Source organism: Temnothorax curvispinosus, unplaced genomic scaffold, assembly GCF_003070985.1.
Source record: "Temnothorax curvispinosus isolate PA1 unplaced genomic scaffold, ASM307098v1 QBEX01010107.1, whole genome shotgun sequence".
Lineage (NCBI taxonomy): Eukaryota > Metazoa > Arthropoda > Insecta > Hymenoptera > Formicidae > Temnothorax > Temnothorax curvispinosus.
In genome coordinates this window covers 17998-35650 of record NW_020219887.1, presented here as the reverse complement: position 1 = coordinate 35650, position 17653 = coordinate 17998, and the positions used below count along the sequence as shown (strand labels likewise).

At 38.9% G+C, this 17653-nt stretch overlaps 1 protein-coding gene across 1 annotated transcript in view; it reads right to left on the bottom strand.

Moving 5' to 3' along the window:
• The window catches only part of LOC112459729 (neprilysin-1), a 143245-nt gene extending 129758 nt beyond the window's left edge, over positions 1-13487 (bottom strand). The window contains exons 1-2 of the mRNA XM_025023998.1: positions 13473-13487; positions 12722-12901 (exon numbers count right to left, since the gene is read on the bottom strand). Of these exons, the coding sequence (XP_024879766.1) occupies positions 12722-12901; positions 13473-13487 (195 nt within the window). The remainder of the gene's footprint in view (positions 1-12721; positions 12902-13472) is intronic.
• Positions 13488-17653: the final 4166 nt, after the last annotated feature.

Sequence of the window (17653 nt, the reverse complement as noted above, 5' to 3'; positions counted from 1 at the left end):
GGAGGGTACAGCGGGGGAGAGGGAAAAAATAGAAGACGAAAAGGGGAAGGAGGGAACAAGAATGTATAAGGCCGTAAGGCCAGGTCGGGATAGGAAGAGTGAAATCTACAGGATTGGGTACGTCTCTTCAAAACGCCAATGTGGATTGTTGGTGGAGGATGTAAGAATGTACAGGGTTAGGTACGTCCCTTTAAAACGCCCTTTCAAACCCCTTAGGGGTAATAAAGTATACTTATTTATCTAAACACAGGTGGTCAACAAGACTGGAGGCAATTCAAGATGGAGAAAAATGCGGTGGTTAAACTTATCAAGACAAAAAAGAGTCTTATGAAAATATGATAGACGGTAATAATAAGGATCCTATAAAAATGTGGAAAACTTTAAAAGATGTGATAAAAGGCGTGTCAACAGGTGACAATGAAATAGATAATATAGATTTCGAGATACTAGAAAATATGGAAGAGTGCAATACGGCAGATAAATTTAACTTATACTATGTACAAAGCATCAACAACATAATTAAATCTATAGAGTAGAAGAAGGAGAATACAAATAATAGTTATAAAAAATCTATAATATAGAGAGTAAGGGATTAATGAAGAACTTTGAAATGATTGATATGAAGAAGTTAGAGCAAATTGTTATAGGAATACCGAATAAGAAAGGAACAGATGAAGGAATAACCAGTGAGGTGTTAAAATCAGCTTTTTCTGTAATAAAGGAAGAGTTGTTGGAGCTGATTAATTGCTCACTGAAAAGCGGTCGGTGTCCCGATGGATGGAAGACAACAACAGTGATACCGACACCAAAGATAGCAAAACCAAAGAAAGCAAGTGAGTACAGGCCGATCAATGTACTATCGATATATGAAAAGGTGCTAGAGTTGTAGTGGTAAAAGAGCAATTAGAAGTGTTTTTGGAGAGTAACGATATTATAACAGAACATCAATCAGGTTTTAGAAAACATTATTCGTGTGAAACAGCGATACAAGTTGTATAGCCCAGTAAAATGACTCGAAATTTGTCGATTTGGAGGAAATAATACTGAGTGGGCTGAAACTTTGTAAACAGGCTTGTTTTAGGATACTATTTAACATATTAAAAGTCGGAAAATATCAGCTTTACGGAAATTTATGTAGATATAAAAATTGTAGCTTACAAAATTCTGCACAATTTCGTTTTTTATTCAAGTCTGTACGACCAAATGGAGCAGAGATAGAATTTTTTTACACACATGTAATTCACAGTGTTCCTAGATATTTCAGCCGCAAGAATTTATTAAGCAGTTATTTCAGCTGCTGCAACACTCTGTAAACTACATTGCACGACTGCGCCGATGTAGCCGCGCCGCGCGCCGCATACCGGGTTCGGGCCCTTCTCAATCTTTAGTACCTACGTACAGTACTATCGGTCCTAAAAATATCGGCCTAGTACCAAACGATTCAGAAAGACCCCAAGAATAACTTCTGACACTTCAATAAGTACAGAAAAATTGTTAAAGACACGTTTTTTCATCATTTCAGGCGACTCATAATGATGATCTGCTACATACGTAAACTTACCTGTCCTTTGAAACGCCAGTTTCCCATCACGATGCATTCAAAATTACATGCCATAAACACTATTTTATAGGAAATTTTGTCAGCTTTAATTTCGATCTCTTAAAGTTTTTTCATAAAGTTAATGGAAACGAAGATATTTACAAAAAAAAGAATGATAATGCAATTTTTCCACAATTTATAAAAAATACAGCAATATTCATGAACTTTTTTTTTTAAATAAAACATACTTTGCGAAGGACTTATACTACTCCAACACGTTCATATATATATGAAGTAATGAAAACAAGGTAAAATAAATTTTTGAAAAATTATTATCTACATATTTTTGGACTAAAATGTTAATTTAACAAAAATTGATTTTTTTTCTTCAATATTTAAACGCCTGTAAATCATCAACGTTTCAATGAAAAAAGGTCTACAACGTCTCATTTTAAAGATAATTAAAATATCTTCAAGAAAAATACATAACATTACTGCCTCCAACCAATCAGAAAGTTATTTTTCAAAATGCACTCAAAAATGACATTTTTTCATGTTTTTTGCTCTTAACTTTTTGCTCTTAGCATACATCAACATGTTCAAAATTTTATTTTCTTTAACTTTTATTATACATATTATATGTGTACGACTTATACTTTCAAAGTTAATACTGATTTTTACATGCAAAACATCCACTATCAACATTTAAAAAAATTGTTTTTTAATTAATAACTCGGCGAATTTGGACCGTAGAGAAATGAATAAAAAACAAAATTGTTCGTAATTAGATTCTCTACAACTTTTATTTAAAAATTTCTTGATTAGAGAGTGTTGGAGAATTAAAAAGCTCCCGCACAGAAAACAAGCCGTGCATGCATTATTAGCGTGCCCTAAGGACGCAGCGCACAGTCACGCGAGAGAACTACTTGCGTAACACTACGCCATATATCCCCCACCACTGATATATATATATATATATATACATGTATCCCAATCGCGAGCCAGCTCTCTCTGTATCTGACCGCCACCGTATAATAAACTCGTTTAAACGTATTCGCAATTGCGTCCCTATTTTCCCACAGGTTCCGTCCACGCAGGCCCAGGCTCGCGTGAGTAAAAGTGAGCCGGAAAACGCTCAAGCCAAAACGCGAAGTGTAAAGCGAGTGCGCGGTTGATGTGCAGAAAACGCACAAGCCAAAACGCAAGACAAGGCGGTTGAACACGTGTGTCGAACATTCCGTTCTCTTTTGTGTGCTACACGATCGTGGACAAAAATGAGTGTGACGGGCTTTCGTATAGAACCGTTGAAGAAGGACAATTACGACACGTGGAAGATACAAGTACAAACACTACTGATTAAAAATGATGGATGGGGATACGTTGACGGTACAACGGCCAAACCGACTGTCGGTGCCGACGCAATAGCCGCGTGGATTAGTGCCGATTCCAAGGCAATGTCCGACCTGATCCTCTCAATCGCACCCGAGGAGCTGAAACACATCAAGGGCTGCACGACCTCCAAGGAAGTTTGGGACAAACTAAAGACGACGTACGAGTCACAGGGCCCGGCGAGGAAGGCCATGATGTTGCTCAAGAGGCTCATACAACGAAAAATGGAGGACGGTGAAGACATGCGCACGCATCTAGCGGACTTCTTCGACGTCGTCGGAAAACTCGAAGACATGGAACTCAACATAGACAAGGAGTTAATCTCCATTCTCCTGCTGTATAGCATACTGGATTGTTACGAGCCGTTTAAAGTGGCGATCGAGGCAACGGACAAAATTGTCGAACCGGAAGCTCTCAAGGTAAAAATGATCGAAGAGTACGAATCGCGGATGCGCAGGGATGACGGTGGTGCTACGAGCGCCCTGTTCACGTCGCGAAATAAAACCGGAAAGTCGAAGAGACACAATCCGAGCGGCACGGACGCGACGAAGAAAAATAAAAACGCGGACGTCAAATGCTATAAATGTGAAAAGACGGGACAGTCGGGACATTTCGTGAGACAGTGCCGAACAAATAAGCAGGCGAAGAAACCAATCGAGAAATCGACCGATAACTCAATGAATTGTGCGGAAGCTACCATGTGCGCGCGCGCGAACACACATCGCGAGACAGCATACGGTTCCGCGAGTGATATAGCAAGCGAACGCAAATGGTGCGTAGATTCGGGCGCGACATCGCACATGTCGAACGATGAAACGAAGTTCCACAATATACGCGGAAATGGCGACGACCCGCGGTAAATCTCGCGAATAACGAGTCGAAAAGTTACGGTAAAGGAACGGTGCGAGTGAACATTGGTGATAAAATGAACATCGCGTTAAAGGACACGTTACTCGTGCCAGATCTCCGAAAGAACTTAATGTCCGTGGCAAAAATTACGGCAAAACGGGTTTGAGATAATCTTTCGAAAAACGAAAGCCGTTGTGATAGACGCGCACGGAAACACCGTTATGACCGCGGAACGCAATAACAATTTATATCTCGTACCGGAAGCGAGGGAAACCGCGAGCGTCGCGAGAACCGAAAGTGCTAAGAAGAATCCATGGCAGGATCTATACGAAAAACTCGGACATCTGAATATGAGAGACTTGAAAAGTATGGTGGAGAACAAGAAGATGCATTCGGTCGATATAAAATGTGACGAAGAGTTATCAAAATGTGAGGTGTGTGTGAGTGGAAAGTTAACGCGGGCGCCATTCTCGCGCTCAACTTCAACAAGCTCAAGCGCATTAGAGCTGATACACACGGACATCGGTCATATGCGGACCGATAAGAGTGCCATCTCTAGCAGGATCAAGATACTTCGCGACATTTGTTGACGCTAAAACATGATACTGTGAGGTTGTTTTCCTGGCTCAAAAGAGCGAGATCTTCGAAAAATTTAAGGCCTTTAAGGCAAAAGTCGAGAAACAAACGGAACTGACAATTAAAACAGTGAGGTCTGATAACGGTCGCGAGTATCTTAGCAACAAATTCAAAGACTTCTTTGAAAAGGAAGGGATAGTGCACCAGCTCACCACCGAATACACGCAGGAACAAAATGGCGTAGCCGAGCGCTTCAATCGGACACTAGTCGAAATGGCTAGATGCATGCTGATCCAGGCGGGCCTACCACCGAAATTTTGGGCCGAGGTTATATTGACGTCAGCCTACATACGGAATCGATGTCCATGCAGGACGTTGGACGGAAATTTACCCTACACAGCTTGGACCGGAAAGAAGCCAACATATCACCTCCAGCCGTTTGGGAGAGTGGCACATGTGCTTGATAAAAGTGGTAAACGCGGGAAAGTTGTGACAATACGCGTATTCGTCACTAGCGCTACGGCCCTGACGGCCACCTAGCACATGTTCAGCGTGCGCTCCTGTGCCCGAGCGGTGGGGTCGCCCGAGCGGTGGGGCAGCCCCCACCGCCCTCATTCGAGGTATAAATAGGAGACTCAAGCCGACTCGAGTCACCAGTCCTGTCCGACTCTTGTTCCCGACACGACCGCTCTCCAAGACCGCTTCACCACGTTGGGCGCTCCCAACGACTTCCTCCGTACAGAGAACGGGTGCTCCCGTTCTCACCTGGGCGCTCCCAGGGTACGGGCCTCCCCAGCTGGGTGCTCCCGGTTGGTATTACCTGCCCTTTCCTGCCTCTGGGTCGGGCGCTCCCGACCCTTTCCGCCGTACGGAAGACGGGCGCTCCCGGTGTACGGGCCGCTCAGTTGGGCGCTCCCGACTGAGCTCCTGACCGACCTACCTGCCCGCGAATTCGTAAGGCAACCGTGCCTCCGCACCGGTCCGCGAATCCGTAAGGCAACCGTGCCTCCGTACTTGCCCGCGAATCCGTAAGACAACCGTGCCTCCGTACTTGCCCGCGAATCCGTCAGGCAACCGCGCCTCCGCGCCTGTCCGCGAGTCCGTCTCCCGGCACACGTACACTGCGGCTCAGCGAAGCAACACACACACACGCACCGACACTCACGCCCTCCATCAAACTGTATTGTAAATAGTGAGAATAAATAGCTTTATGTAAAACTAACCAGTGTCTCCACGTTTTCTCACCCTGGCCTGGCGAGCGAACTCCGAGCGAGAAAACGCGAACGTTACAAAGTTACCCGAAAACAAATAGATGCATCTTCATTGGCTACTCATCTACTTCCAAGGCATACAGGATGTGGGATCCAAAGTCCCGTAAAGTATTAAAAAGCCGTGACGTATCGTTCTTGGATGAGTTCCCAGCGAATAAAAATACCGGAGAGATTATAGATGACGACATTATGCTACTGATGTGTGCAAAAGAACGAGACCGCACAAATGTCGACCCGGTACAACGAGAAGATATCATTTCTGATGGCGAAAATTCAACTGACGATTTCTACAGCATCGACTCGTCTGAAGAAGAGCGACCTTTGTCCGAAGAAGAGCAACTTGAAGAAGAGCACCCCTCGTCTGAATAAGAGCAACCCTCGTCCAGCGACTAGGACATCTTGGGATTTGCCCCAGCACCAGGTCGTCCAATTTTCATAAAGGATGGCCGTCCAGGGAGGCCGAAGAAAGTACTACTCAGAGTTGCAGTCAAAGCTCCAAGAGAGCGACTCAATAGTGTACCTTGTGCGGAAATTGAATTAGACGTCGCCACTGAAGACGAAGAAGAATTCGAGGATATCACCGCAGAAGACGAATCAAACGAGGTCATTACCTCGAGCACCGGAGAAGAATCCAACGACGAAGAATTCGTCGGATTGACCAACTTCGATCCGAAGAGCGCCAAGGTCGCCCTGATCACACCTGAAGCGGATGAATGAAAGGCCGCAATGAAAAGGGAGTTCGACGCACTCATGAAAAATGAGACATGGACTGTCGTCAACCGGCCGAAAGATCGAAATGTTATCTGTTGCTGATGGGTCTTACGTACCAAGTTGAATGCGGATGGTTCAATCGAGCGTCGAAAAGCCCGATTGGTGGCAAGAAGATTTACGCAATGTCGTTACACTGACTTCAACGAGACATTTGCCCCCGTGGCACGGCCCGAATCAATAAGGCTTGTCATGGCTCTTGCGGTAAAAAAAGGGCTCGAAGTCCACCAGCTGGATTTTGTCAGCGCGTACCTGAACGGCGAAATAGAAGAGGAGCTGTATATGGAAATACCGGAGCACCTATCGAGTATACTGTTGTGAGTGAAGAAGAGCCACGAAGAATTCCCAAAAACAAGGTGCTCAAGATAAATAAGGCATTGTACGGATTGAACCAATCCGGACGCTAGTGGTTCACTAAACTGGATGAAAAATTGAAGTCGATGGGTTTTAAACAGTCTAAAGCCGATAACTACGTGTACATACTGCGGGATGAAAACGATATCATAATCTTGGTGATATACGTCGATGATGTCATCATCGCTGAAAGCAACATTAAGAAGATGGATGAAATCAAAAGGCAATTATCCAGCTTTGAAATGAAAGATCTTGGAAGAATTTATCATTGCCTTGGAATTCGGTTCATTCAAACCAACGATAGCATTACCATAGACCAAGAAAAATATACCGAGGAAGTGCTCGAAAAATTTAACATGGCCGACTGGCAAGGCCGTAACAACTCCAATCAGTACATCCGTGAAGTTATCCAAGGAAATGTGTCCAAGAAACGACGTCGAGCGGAAAGAGATGTCAAAAATACCATACCAAAGTTTGATCGGATCTCTTATGTATCTCGTAGTATCAACTCGTCCTGACATCGCCCCTGCCGTCAGCGCCTTAGCACAGTATAATTCAGACTATGGACCTGAACACTAGAAAGCGGCAAAACGTGTCCTTCGGTATCTTCAAGGAACGAAACGCGCTAAATTGGTATTCAAGAAGACAAACGAATCTTTGGTTGAATTTGCTGATGCAGATTGGGGTGCAGATGTAGACCACTGACGTTCTTACACAGGCTACGTATTCAAGATGACAAACGCAGCAATTAGTTAGATGTCACGCAAGCAGAAGTCTGTGGCGATGTCCAGTACAGAAGCCGAGTACGTCGCACTGTCAGAAGCAGCCAAGGAGGCTGTACACTTAAAAGCGTTCTTATCAGGGATCATAAATAAGCAGCCAGCAATAACAATCTACAACGACAATCAAGGAGCTGACAATATGGCTCGAAACCCTGTCCTGCACAAACGAGCCAAACATATTGATCTCCGCTATCATTTCATTCGTGAAGTAATCAAAAGGAAGGAAATAAAAGTGGAGTATGTCCCAACCGAAAAGATGACGGCGGACGTACTCACTAAAGGGTTGAATACAACCTTACATCAAAATTGTACCAAGAACATGGGCATGGAGTACTAACTATTTTGTTTTTTTCTTGTGTGTTTGTTTGCTCTGTTACAGGTATCTTTTTGAGAGGGGGTGTTGGAGAATCAAAAAGCTCCCGCACAGAAAACAAGTCGTGCATGCATTATTAGCGTGCCCTAAGGACGCAGCGCACAGCCACGCGAGGAAACTACTTGCGTAACACTACGCCGTCTATCCCCCACCACTGATATATATATATATATATATATATATATATATATGTATCCCGATCGCGAGCCAGCTCTCTCTGTATCTGACCGCCGCCGTATAATAAACTCGTTTAAACGTATTCGCAATTGCGTCCCTATTTTCCCACAGAGAGTCCATTTTCGAGATATTAGCGAAAAATGCGCGACGCGCATACGCGTTTTCGTTGCGTCGCAAAACTACCGGTGTTTAAAAAAATTCTATCTCTGGTCCATTTGGTCGTTGAATAAAAAACAAAATTGTGCGAAATTTTGTAAGCTACAATTTTTATATCTACATAAATTTCCGTAAAGTTGACATTTTCCGAGTTATTTGCGAAAAACTGGTTTTTTGGACCTTTTGGACCCTCCCCTGCCCGCAACGTAGCGTCTACACATGGGGACTTTTAATATGTTAAATAGTACCCTAAAACAAGCCGGTTTACAAAGTTTCAGCCCACTCAGTATTATTTCTTCCAAATTTTGTCATTTTACTGGGCTAGTAATGGATCATTGGAAATTAATGGTTAGCACAGGAAAAATGATAGGAGTAACTTTTATAAACCTTAAGCGAGCGTTTGAGACTGTAGATCGGGAAAGACTATAGGCTAAAAAAACTATATCAATACAGAATCAGAAGATCTGTGCTAGAATGGCTGCGATCGTATTTAAGCAATAGAACGCAAAAAATTAGGTTTAAGGGTAAATGGTCTAAACTTATTAAAACCATATTTGGAGGCCCATAAGAATCGGTGTTGGGGTTCTCATTACTTATTATTTATTATATAAATAACATAGTAAAAACGTGCTTAAGAGAAAGTAATGTAAGAATATTTGCGGATGATACATTGTTTTATGTGATAGGAGAAAGTTGTGAGGAGTTGGAAAAGAAATTGAATATGCTGTTTAACATCCCGGGAAAAAAGAATTAGATCTACCAAAATATGACCAGATCTGGTTCATCAGATCTGGCCAGATATAATTTGATGTGCAAATTGTTTTTATCTGACCAGATCTGAACAGATATAACTTGATCTGCCAGATATAATTACATAGGTCCACAAAAAAAAGAAAAGTTGTCTGTGCCATAGTATTCCTATTATTTTCGCCTATTGAAATATGACCTCAGTTTTGCCCCTACACGTCAGGATTTCTTTCTACAGCCAAAAACACCTTGGAAAATTCATTAAATTCCACAACTTAACATCAAACTCCGTAGCTCACTCAACTCCAAACCATAGAGATATAAGAATACAGTGCGCGAGTCATATGCTAGCACGTAAGAGGCTGCGATATAGGAATAAAAAAAGAACGCTGCATATAGGCCCTTTCTGTCTTTGTCTACGCGTGCATGCGAAACAAAGACAGAAGGGGCCCATGGGCAGCTTTCTCTTTCTATTCTGCGCAGCTTTCTCTTTCTATTTCTATATCGCTTTTTCAGCTCGCTCGCGCACTCTATTCTTATATCTCTATGCTCCAAACAACCAAACTAAAAATGCCATAACCTTTTCATACTAATGCTTGTATGTACTGCTTGTACTGTGCTGAGGTCATATTCGGTTTCAGCAGGCGAAAATACATGAGAATACCATGGTCTAGTTCATGGCGCAGACAACTTTTCTTTTTTTGTGGGCCTATGTTATTTACCGAATGTACCCAGATTTGCTCAGATATAATTGAAAATTATAAAGAGATGTAAAATGTTATAAAACCATAAATATATCGATTCAATTTGAAATTGTGTGTGCCACTTTATTATGAACGTGCGATACAATTGATGATATAAATTGTATCGTACACTTGATTTATATACCATTCTTATACTATCGTTTGTCATATTTTAAATACAAGAAACGGATCTCATCGAATGCCATCTATCGAATGATCCGACATTTGCACAGAGTACAACAAAAAGGTCGGAACACTGAATTATCTCGGAAAGACGTTTTTGGAAGAAATATTTTATACAAAAGTTTTAGATTTTAGAGTTTTAGAGTTTTAGTGATATTGATTTAACCTTGAACGATCTTAAGAAAGTCATATCAAGGTCATATTGAGTTCTTTAAACGGGGACCCCTATTTTTTATGTCATATTCTTGTAACTCTTGTCGAGACGTTTTCAAAACACCAAGATAAAGCTCTCCTTTATTAAGAATTTCCTGAAATATTTTAAATTTTGTCATAACATTTTTAATATAAAATATGAGATACCTCATAAAGTATTCATTTTTCGATAACTTTACTTTCATACTTTTATACGTAGAATAATGAAAGGAATCGAATAATAATAGATGTTAATTTTTATTAATCTTTACATTTGCAATTTTCTAAAATTGAATTTGCGTCTACAAAATGCAATCAAATTTTTTAAAATAATATTTTTTCTGTTTTTTTTACAACAATAGATTTCCAATCTGTTTGTTACACCCTGTATAACCAGTAAATAATTCTTATTAATTAAAGTAAAAAAATGTAGTCTCTAATAATTTTTATTCAAGTTGGTAATTATTTATGCAAGTCTTCAAATAACTTTAACAAAATTTTTAATGTAATCTAGCTATTAAATAATAACCAAATTGAGAATTTCTTCACTTTTGTTATTTATCATCTGTAAGCTTACAATGTACGAAATAACTTATATTTCTGTGATTGTCTTTTGTATTTTAGATATAAGGCGAATTGATGAAAATGTTTTTATAACAAATAACTAACATTTTTTTGTTTATAAAAAATATTTGTTTTCTGCAAATTATATATTTATCATAAATTATTTTTATATAATTATATCAAAGATATTTAATTGAATATCTTTAATTTGCCACGTATAAATAAATTTATATTTATATATTTAAATATCACATTAGACGAATATCATCGAACATTTAATTTATTATAGTTAAACATGGCCAGATATCGTCATACCTAAACAGTTTTCGATCAAACACAACTTCAGTTCGACTTATATCTGGACAGATATGGTCAGATGAAATGTATTTTGGATCACATTCGAGTATAGTTATATCTAAACAGATACAGTCAGATCTGGACTGTTTCGATAAAATTCACAGATATAGTTCAATCTGAGCAGATATGGTCCGATTTGAACCAAAGATCAGATTACACTCCATATATTGTTATATGTATATATGTAATATATTTATCATATATTTTGAATATTGTGCAACGATGTTAGTGAACATGGGTGAAACGCAACTGAATCGACTGCAAGTGGCACAAAAGTAGTAGGATAGAAATAGTAGGAGACGTGAGTGGACGGCAAACTATATAGACAGACCGGGAGTATTGCAATACAATTTTGTAGAACGAAAAGTGGGCAAAAAAGTTTGTTTTATAAAGATTTAAATATATATAACGCCCTACCGATAGAATTAAAGCAATATGTGAAAGAATCGAATCATTTAAGGGGATCCTATAGTGGCAGTAATTACCGACATTTTAGTTAAAAGCATACAACTTTTAATTGGCTTTACGAACTTGCAAAATTCTTGTACAGAATTAAAGTACGCACAAAAATGTAGAGGGCTAGGGTCGGTTTTACGTAAAAAAAAAAAAAAAAAAATTAGGCACATAGAGAGCTGTCACTGACGACAATATTTGCTTATACAAAAATACTGCAATTTATATATACAAAAATGAGATACCAAGCCCTCTAGGGAAAACATTTAAGAACAATATCATGCAATTAGAACTAAGATTAAAAGCCTAGAAAAAAAGTTGCATGCTTTTAACTTTTGTATGTGCAAAAGCACATGCAGGTTGATAGGATAAGCAGTATTGCGTGTAGCGAGAGATGACGCAGCGATCAAACAAGGATGGATTACTATAGTTAGATAAAGACAGATATAGAGAAAACAGGATTAGAAATGTTGACATTATCGACGTCGAGGATTCCCTTAAAAGGATCCTATAGCAAAGCCCGAACTTTCTCGATGTCGATAATGTCAACATTTCTAATCCTGTTTTCTCTATATCTGTCCTTATCTAACTATAGTAAGTAATCTGTCCTTATTCGATCGCTGCGCCATCTCTCGTTGCACGCAATACTGCTTCAACCTGCATGTACTTTTGCACAAAATAGTAGCGAAAGCTCAAACATTTTTGTTACGTTTTTAATTTTAGTTTTTCATGTACGGTATTCTTTGTTCACATTATACGAATGGTGCGTATATCTCATTTTGTACATACAAACTGTACAACTCCTGTATTAAGCAAACGTTTACGGTAAGTGACAGCTCAAAAATGTATTTTTTTAATTTTTTCCGATTTTTGTCTTAAAATCAACAGTCGCACGATTTGTTTTCGTGCATATTTCAATTGTGTACAAAAATTTTTAAGTTCTGTACAGTCTACTCAAAGTTGGAACTCTCCTTGTAATTGTCGGTAATTTGGGTCAGTTTAGGTTGGACCTCATGTAGAAAAATTAATGTAAAAACATTTTATGTAAGAATGAGCCGAGAAGGCTAATAAAGCTCAATTAATCAATCAATAAAAAAAATCTCTCTCTCCTTCTCCCTCTCTCCCTCTTACCCTTCACCTTCTCACCCTCTCTCCCTCCTCTCTCTGATTAATTTTAATTATTAAAAAATGAATGTCTTTTTATCATCTTTTTTAACCTACATAAAAAATCTAGAGAAAAGACATACGTTAGCAAGCTGTTTTTCTAAAGCAATCACTCGATCGAACTCTTCGGGCGCCGAATGAGGATTTGCTCCCAACAAAATGGCGACGTTTGTCATGTAATTGTGATAAGCTTTCAGCTGAACTTCGCTAACCTTCTTCAAGTAATAATCTCTGCTAGGCAACGCCAATTGCATCTGGTCCAACTGCATAGATAAACAAAAATGTTATTACTCTTCCTACAAGAACTATTGCATTCTCTTTTCGCTTATTCCAAGACATCACGGAATGATAAAAAAATTGTACAAATTTTGTAAATACACATTTTTTTATTAAAAAATATCTAATAATCTAATTTTTGTATAATAATATGGAGCACACACACACACACACACACACACAATTCCAATTATAATAAAAAACTAGTAATAAAAAATTCCAAAGTAATTCCAATGATATCAATGCAAAAATAAAATTGTGATTATTCTGTTAAGGGAATACGTCGTCTGCTGTTGAATCCGTTGACCAACTGTATATGTAAAATCTCAAAATTGCATTTACCGGCCAACAAAGATATTTAAAATATAGTTGTTAAAAAAACGATATACTATGCTTCGAAGTAAGAGATATATACCGTAGAAATTGCATTTATTTATTCTTTACTCTGTATTGAATTGCTGATTTGACTCATATCTTTCTTGACGATAACTGTTAGGGAGAATTCACATCTTGGCAGAATAGCAGAAAGCAGAAACGCAGCAGCCAATTAGGACTTACGCTGGTAGTAAGCATACAACAGTATGCATGCACAGTACATTCTGCTTACTACCAGCGCAAGTCCTAATTGGCTGCTGCGTTTCTGCGTCCGCTACCGCCACATGTTGTGGGAGCGCTCCGGATCACAGGTTAGGGCCTTGGCACATAGAAAAACTTAAGCAGTAAAACTTAAGCAGTAAGAAATCAACGGTATGGATTCGCTACCGCTTAGGGCCGTGCCTTAAGTTCTTGACTGTGATTGGCTGATTTGCTTACTGCTTGAGTTTTACTGTTTAAGTTTTTCTATGTGCCACGGGCTTTATTCAGCGCATAAATCCACAACTGTTCTGTGCGCTAAATTCGCCCATTGGTATCACTGTGCCCGCGGCGCCCGCGAATAAAACAAACTATGGCGAGCTTGTCAAACGGCACGAGATTGCGGTGTAAATCTGGAAAATTTACAACAAAACGAAAGGAAGAATTGAAAGAGAATGTGCGACAAGCTGCGAAGAGAAGGAAACATGAAGTCGCCGAACCTGAAGAGCTGTGCGTGAAAGACCGACGAGTTGTCGAATTGCAACAAATGACAAAAAACATGTGTGCGACGTGTGTGCAACCTTTGTCTCTAAGATTTATTGAAAACGAAGTGCGAATTGGTCTCGCGACCATTTTGACAATACGCTGTCATAGAGTACGTTTACACGGCTTCTAACTTCGACTTTTGTTAGTAACGCTGATGTTATAACTCCTACTTAAGGTGAGTTGCGTTTACACGTTGAGGCTTATCTTACTCCCACCAAGCTAAAATAGCTTCACAACTTTCAAGTAAGATTTCCATTAGTACCAATATAAAAGTACTAAAAATTAGATGCTTGCTTGTGGTAGGGTTAGGGTCTGAAAGAATGTAAATAAGTCAACAAACGACCCAAAGAGCGCCAATGCGCGTATAATGTGCTTTTAATGCGCGTACGATTGCACCAATTGGTTCCAAAACCACATATTAATTGTGTATTCAAAATGTGCGCATTTAAATGCGTATTTAATTTGTAATTAATGCAAATTAAGCATTTGGTTAAATAAATGACGGGTTTTATAAAATAATTAAATGAGTAGCTTTTGACTTATTATAAAACATTTAAATTTTTAAGTTTTTTCAATTTTGTATGTTTTGCAATTTTACACACTTTGAGATATATATTATAGTCATCAGGATTTCAGACTTGTGGACCTTAAATTGTTCTTACAAAAAAGTTGCAAATCGATTGGCTATTGCATAACTTTTAACCAATCAACAAATGCAACGTTTCTGTAAAAACAGAATTTTCGCATATTCGCATTTCGCATTTCTCTTGCGAATGAATTCAAGAATCGAGGCTCGTTTCACGCATGCGTCTTGTGTGTGTAGAGGGGAGAAACGGCGCGTCAGGCCGCGCGTTGTATGTCTAGCGGCATTGCGACAGAACGTTCATCAGTCTTATTATTCATCGAACAGCTGGCTGCATTAACTTTTTCCCGAAGACAAGTGCCAAAAAGAAAGACGAAGTTAAGTTTATTGATCAAAGCAGACATGAAGCCGGTTGAAAAAAAGGTTAGAATTTACAGTTAAACGACCCATCCACGTATGAGTTTGGCTCGCAAGTCCGGCTCGGCGAGCTTGATTTGCGAGCCGGACTCGAACGTTTTTCACCACACATGAAAGGAAAATGTGCGAACTTGGCTCATCTGACGCCGAGTCCGGCTCGTGACATCCTACCCACGAACAAATAAAAACAGAACCGAGCCGAACTTGCGAGCCAAACTCGTACGTGACATGAATGTGAGTCACCTCCAAGGAATTCGGCCAAAAGAGTACTTTCTTTCGAATGTTCACCTAGACATCACAACATCTCTCCACCAGAACACCTCAAACAACAGTATGAGAGGTCAAACAACAATACGAGAGGTAATACTAAATGCAGTCATCACCCTGGTTGGATTTTCTTCATCAAATTAATAATTGTATTCTCTCTTATGTGTTTCTTGCAATAATGCCCACTCAAAGAATCCAAGGCAATTTTTACCATGTTCGAACTCCTGCTTCCATGAGTCGCAAGCAATCATATCCGTTTGATGGTATAAGTTAGGGCCGTTCTACAATACGTCGCGAAAAATGTCAACTGCTAGTTGAAAAGTGTTATTTCTGATTGCCAAATTGCCAGTTGCTGTCGCTAACAAAGTTAAAAGTTTGTCAACTCTCTTTTGACAACCGCAACTGACAAGCACAACCGGAAATAACACTTTTCAACTAACAGTTGCCATCATTTGCGACGTATTGTAGAATGGCCCTTAATACTGCAAATTACTTTTATTCTTCTTGATACTTCTTTTGCATAGCAGTGTTTACTTGCAATGCATTGTAAACTATGTGGACAAAACATTTATCAAAACTTTTTGTTTAAAATTTTTTAGGGATAAAGAGAACCTTTCAAGAAATCATTAAGAACCAAGAAGAAATAAAAGCCAAATTAAGAAATCATGACGCAATGCTGGAGAATATTCTGATACATGTAGGAAATGATGATTCTTAGCAGTTAACGAAGCCACAAGGATGGTCAGATATCTTCCCTCTACCTGATGTTAAAGCCTTCTTGAAGTTTGAGTCTTTTCTCGAGAAAAAGATAAATTTTTCTTTTACTGTATTTCTTTAAAATTTTTTTTAGTTATTGTTTTATTTATTTTCTATGGTCTGTATCTATTATTGAACATGTTCATACATTGCAGGTAAAATATCTTTCAATAAAATGCTACATCTTTAATTCATGTGAGAAAATGACGAGAAATATATGCTGTTACATATTTTCTAAAGATTTGAAGAAAAAGTTTAACTGGCGTGGGACCTCCATGAAGAGTGGGCTTAAGACGACAAAAACTGGGTCACTTATATCAGGTGCGTCACTTATGAACTGTGCTATAAACAATCAATTCTGTAAAGTTCGTGGCTATTAAATTCAGGTTTATTATTTCCTGTTTGTATTCAGATACTGTCCTCTTGAAGTACAAAAGTCATCAGGATTGCTCTTTGTAACAAAAACGGTTAGCATATGGCTGAGCAACAACATTACCTCAGGGGAGAAAAATAGTAGAGAACAGAATGAAGAAGAAAATGACGATAAATACAGTGATTATTTATTTTGAAAATTTTAAAGTTACAGATTGTGTGTGTGTGTGTGTGTGTGTGTGTGTGTGTGTGTGTGTGTGTGTGTGTGCGTGCGTGCGTGCATGCGTGCGTGCGTGTGTGTGTGTGTGTGTGCGTGCGTGGTATTTTTTAATTGGAAAGTTTATTTTTTTTTAACAAGTTATGTTTGTTATTCCAATTTATTTTAATTTTGACTGATGTTATTTTAAAGCTGGTGCTTTTGTAATAGTTATGACTGGCAGTAATAAGTGGTCTGTTTAAAAAATAATGAGACTGATTTTTTTTCTCAACAACTGGTAACACTGTAAAAACGAGACTGCAGTATATCGAGAGCTACATTCATACTCTACTTTCAGTTAAAATTTTAATTTGATAACACTAACACATGTGATTCTACAATTATTTGTATAACTGTATGTTGATGCGTCACAAAAATGGAATACAAGAAAATCGAGCAGCGTTATGTGAAGTTTGACACAGCAATTCTGTGTCAAATTTCAAGATAACGTGACAGAGAAACATTTAAAAAGTTGACGGTGAGAATAATTGGTGATCAATTAAATTAAATTTGAATCACCAAATTGTTCATGTTATTGGTGATCCAGAACGGGATTAATTTTCACAATTTCACCGCCGTCTAAAAATGCCTTGTGCTCGGAATAGAACTTGATCTCTGTAAGTCTGTTTCATTTCTTAAGGTGGTCCTTTCGCGGACCCAGCTAGTCAAGTAACAGTCCGTCATGAGGTAATTGAAAACAAACATATTGACAAACATTACACAACATCCCAATAATTATAATAATATAATATGATTTTACACGCACGATTTAATCGTATTTAATTATTTACTAATTAAAAAAATATCACAATAGTAGTGCGGTTGGACTCGATTTAGGTTAGTTCAGGCATGACAGTACGAGTAAAGCAATATGCGATTGGACCACTACTTATTTAACCTCATATATCAGAGCAAAACATTTGGCAAGCCCTTATTTTCAAGGTATGTACGAAATCCGGAAACTTCAGG